The 5086-nt window shown below is 37.7% G+C and overlaps 1 protein-coding gene across 1 annotated transcript; it reads left to right on the forward strand.

Moving 5' to 3' along the window:
* Positions 1–2743: 2743 nt before the first annotated feature.
* Positions 2744–4755, forward strand: LOC149159756 (uncharacterized). The gene is made up of 3 exons (XM_089433549.1): positions 2744–3019; positions 3582–4030; positions 4166–4755. The coding sequence occupies exons 2-3, from the start codon at positions 3601–3603 to the stop codon at positions 4465–4467; spliced, it is 732 nt and encodes a 243-aa protein (XP_089289675.1). The 5' UTR covers positions 2744–3019; positions 3582–3600; the 3' UTR covers positions 4468–4755.
* The last annotated feature ends 331 nt before the right edge of the window (positions 4756–5086 follow it).

Genomic DNA, 5086 nt, shown 5'->3' on the forward strand with positions numbered 1-5086 from the left:
AGTTTGGAGTAAAATAGAGAAGGGAATTACAATAGAGAGCCACAAACAAATTGAAGATTACCGAGCCTTCACTATTCTTAATGCTTTTGGGCACAGGGGCCAGAGTGCTGAAATTCCAAAGTATTCTGGAGTTGGGTACCGAGGTTGTGCCCAATTTGGCAAGGAGGTTTTCGGTAACAAGAGCGAAATTGGAGCGTTAACAACTCGTGATTGACCTCAACAAAAAAACTAATTTCCATGTATTCTTCTGCAAATTTAAAATTTTAAACCCCAATTACGTTTGGTTAAAAATTCCACAATCAGGGTATTACAATTTGCTATCTGGTTAAAAATTCCGCAAATAGGGTATTACACACCACCTACAATTACAAATAGGTTGTGAATATTAAGTAGGTCATTACATTGGCCACAATGCTTTGCATCAACCAATAGAGGTGAACAATTTGCTTGTACTGGGTGGTGCAACCTCTAGAATATCCCAGGTCGGGAACTAGGTTGCGCCAATCTTCCACTTGAAATTCTACTTATGCCTGCTGGTTCAAATCAACTTCCCAATTTGAATTTAATTATCGAACTTGAGCCTAAGTACCTATTTGATATGCATGGGCTGCATCGTGGATGAGTTGAGCAAATGGCTTACGATCGCGACCTTGCGGCTGATGGGCCGGCGCTGGGATATTATCTCATTGCTTCCCCACTTGCCTCCCCTGAACGCGACCACGTTTGCTTGAAGAACTAGCACTGGGGGTTGGGCGAGCCATAAGGGTTTTTAGCCAAATAATAGAGACAACAAAAGCCTTGAGACGCACTGGATGGACCACGAAATCGAGGTAGCCTATCCACTTGGGGTCTTAGCACTTACAATGGCCGTGAGGACTTGACACAATATGATTGCATAAAGGCAATGTGCAACTAATGTTAGGCCCGAACCTGTCAACTAACCTGGGGTAGAAAGAGGCTGCCAACCACAACATGAGCTACCGTACCCTGGCTCCCTGATCCCGATTGAGACCACATGCAGAGGCAAGACAAGGCGAGATTGTCGCCCAAAGAAGAAGGCAACATAGACTGACTCCCCGAGCCCAATTTTAGCGAAACCCGAAAGAAAGACGAGAGGAATCAAACACAGGAGGTTCAGACTCCTTCCCACTCTCAGAAACAACAATTCAATGAAATATCCAACATCGATGAGCAAGCATGCACCAACTAGATAACTCCAAACTAGAGAAATATAATAAATTCCCATGCGAGATAATAAAATGCCAAAGAGAACTAATATAGTCACATAAAAAGCAGACAAAACAAAGGACAATACTGCAGAAGCTTTCTGATTTTCAGGACACAGGTTCCATTTCCTTGTAGGTACCATATTATAAAACTTGTCTCTTAAGATCCAAGAGACAGTAGAACAAGTTGCAGAGCACGGGTGGTGAGGAGGGGTAAATTAAATTACATACCCGACAAATGAAGACATTATACCGAGTAGACCAGCTGCGTCCGAGAGACCAACTCGTAGAGCCTTCCTTCTAGATTAAAACACGTTAACCAGGAGCCTTTGACCACTACCAATTACTAAAACCAAGCGCCAAACGATTAAACACTTAGAGCTGCGAGCCTTTACCACATGGAGGGAGATTTCACTTTGGCTCGTCGCATCGTCATTAAGAGATAGCATGCACGTTGCCAACCCACCTTGATTGTCAAGCATGCAAGGCCTCGGGGTAAGTCGCCCTCCGACCCCCTCATCAACCATCATACCCATGACACGGATCCCAAGGATATCCATTCGATGTCTCACAACCCAATTGAGGATTCTATTGTTTATATTGAAACTGAGCATATAACTTATTTGTTTTTATTGAAAACATTGATATGCTATTAAATATCACTGTAGACCCATCTTAACTTTGGATCTATCAAGCTCCGAGAGATCAAATTTCTCAAGGTGATTTTCTCTTTTTGAGTGCAAAACTTGAGAAAAAGTTCGCATGTCGAGAGATTTGATCCCTTTAGAAGCTTAATAAATCTAGAGTTAAGATGAATCTAAATTAGTTTAATTATTAATAATTAATACCTGCAATTATTAATCTTTTAATTTTTATGTAATTCCAAACAATAAAAATATTTTAATTATTATTATTATTTTTTATTTTTATATAATTTGATTAAGTCAAAATATTTAGATAACATAACATAACAAAACATTACAACATAACTTACATACTAAACTTAAAAACACCTCAATACCTGCAATTATTAATCTTTTAATTTTTATGTAATTCCAAACAATAAAAATATTTTAATTATTATTATTATTTTTTATTTTTATATAATTTGATTAAGTCAAAATATTTAGATAACATAACAAAACATTACAACATAACTTACATACTAAACTTAAAAACACCTCTAATACAATTAGAGAAACACCTAAACCTCAATAAATATACCCATAAACATCCACGCACCACAAATTTCAAAACTATATTCAAATTTCTATATTCTAACCATCAAATAGCCCGTAAATTATTTTTCTTCCAAATTTTACTATCTTATTTGCCATGATCATCCGTCTCAATTATTTTAATCTCAATGAAACAGCTGTGGTGGCACTTATTCTTGGATACAATGGAAAACAGTTGACGTGGCACACTCTATTACCGTTACGAAAATGTATCCGTTGGACACATTAAAGAAATATTTGAATGATCCCCAAAACCCTCTGTTATCTGTCGATCAATGAAAGTGCAGGACGAGGGCTTACGAGCCCGCTATACCCGTGCAATTATTACACGGGATTTTTCACATCCCGTTTTCCAGGCTCGTCCAGATCATTCAAATTATATAATTCGGACAATTACGTTGCAAATCGTCTTTAAAAAGTTTTATATTCAAGCACTGTTATTTGCTAAGCGAAACAATTTTGTTCTGTTTTCATACGATTTTAAGGCGATTTCAATTCTTGTTCTTGGCAACTGTTTCCATTCCTAGAGTTGGGCAGCCTGAGGGTATTACAGAGGTATTTATGGTCTAAACTTGTCAATTTAGGAATAAGAATTTATTTGTCTTCTGTAAATGTAACTTGGTTAACTATACGCTGTCTGAATTAATCTGGGTTTCTTAAGACATTGGGTTAATTTCTCAATACCTGTTCAAATAATTAGTGTTTGAATTCTGCATGTAGGATTGTGAAATCATATACTAAGTCATGTCTATAATGTATTCTAAATTGGAACGTTTTAAAAACGAATGAACAAAAGGGTATTGCTTTTGTTTTCTTGTCTGTTTCCATTCCTGCAGTGGTTCCCACTCTGGCGCATTACTAATCAATTTTATATCTATAATATACGTTGGTAGAGCTTGTGGCTTCACGCTTCTTATCCCTGGAAACTCTCAAGCCCTGTTTCATGTTCTGTTCCAGTTTCCCATTCCGTTTCCTGTTTCCTGTTTCTGGTAATATAGGTCTGTTAAGAAAAGCTAGTGCTTGCATTTTGTAGAAGCATGTTTATAAGCAATTTGTAGATAGATTTGTTTATATTTGTAACTCTTATCGGACGATTGAATAGTGATTCCATTGCCAGGTTCCTGAGGAAGATATCTATGGGATCTCCAACTCCAGCTTTCTGTTCTCATTCAAATAGCAGCATCAGAAGTGAATCTATGGATGATAAATTGACCACTTCTTCAACCCTAAAGCAGGAGACCACACTCGGGCTTACAAGTACATCTGTGAACCCTTGTTCAAATATTATGACAACTGCTACTGAAACGAATATGAGCATCGACACCAGCAGCCATCTTCTGGGTTTTGTCCACAGAGGGCTTTCCCCGGATAGATCAGACTCAACAGGTTCTCATACACCTTCCCCTCTGACATGTACACATCGTTTACTGCAACCTCAGATGACTAAAGAGCTCACTAGGACTCCAAAGAAAATAAGTAAAAGGCAATTGTTCAGGAGTCGAGATTGCGTTGCAACCCCTACCAGAAGTTCCCATTGCAATTCCAACAGTGGACGGTCTTCTGCGGGTAAGCAGTCCTGTCATACTCAATTTTTTCCTGTTTCTGCCAGTACATGCCAAAGTGGTCACGATCTTTCTTTTGATATCTCAGTTCTTCCTTCAATCTCAGAGTTGCATGTATCGTGTCTTCCCTTTTCCGCAGATGTGCAGTTAAAAAATGATTCAGGTGACAGTAATAATAGGATTTTGAGTGTTTTGAATGAGGAGGTAATGTACGGAGGTAATGTAATCATTCCAGAGCAACATGAAGACGGCAACTTAAAGTATAGCAAAACTGAGGATGATTCATATAGTGAGTTTGAGCAAAATGTACTATGCACCCCTGCAAAACAGATCATTAGGAATGTGAATAATGTCTGTATGGGAGCTCCAAGAAAATTAGGCCGCAGATCATATTCAAAAGTTAAAGGGTTTTCTTCTGTTTGTCGAAAGCTTGAATTTTGAAAACCGTATGGGGAAATAAGGGCAGAACATTATCCCATTCATCTGTTTCAGCCGGGCTATTCTATTATGTTTCTTGTATCTGATCCTGTTCTTACTTACCCTGTTCACAACATATTGATAGGCAGATTTGGGTTCTTTTACTTTTTGTTTCAAATATCTCCCATGTGATTTCCTTATCTCGTTTCAGATTGCTCCTGGATTCTTCTTGCAGTTATCTCCATCCTTTTCTCTGTCGTTTGCTTTTACTGTTATGATTCCACTAAAGCCAGAGTCCTCCTCTTGCGTCGATAGGATTAGAAAATGATAATAGTGCTCTTTTGCAGGCTCTACTGAAGTTACTTCTCTAGACCTGATACTTAAATTTCAGACTAAAATGACACCCATATCATATATTATTATATGATGTTATGTATAATATGTCACTGAACCCTCTCTTGTAGCAGTCTTAATGATTTTCATGTAAACTATAATATGAAAATATTGATATGGGCTGTATAATTTCCTTGAAATTCTGCAACTGCTTGAATGACATATCTGAAAACAATTTCATTGCACCAAGACACAGAATTTCCTACTAAAAATTGCAGTGGAATAGAACCAGAAATAAAGAAACAATCAT

The sequence above is a fragment of the Pinus tabuliformis genome, chromosome 5_2, assembly GCF_031772625.1.
Source record: "Pinus tabuliformis cultivar Carrire ecotype Pingquan chromosome 5_2, CPIR1, whole genome shotgun sequence".
Lineage (NCBI taxonomy): Eukaryota > Viridiplantae > Streptophyta > Pinopsida > Pinales > Pinaceae > Pinus > Pinus tabuliformis.

Excerpts from the sequence above, each read along its gene's own strand:
- LOC149159756 (XM_089433549.1), top strand. The coding sequence starts at position 3,601 with ATGGGATCTCCAACTCCAGCTTTCTGTTCTCATTCAAATAGCAGCATC. Across the intron at positions 4,031-4,165 it reads CAGTGGACGGTCTTCTGCGG|ATGTGCAGTTAAAAAATGAT; the intron begins GTAAGCAGTCCT and ends CCTTTTCCGCAG.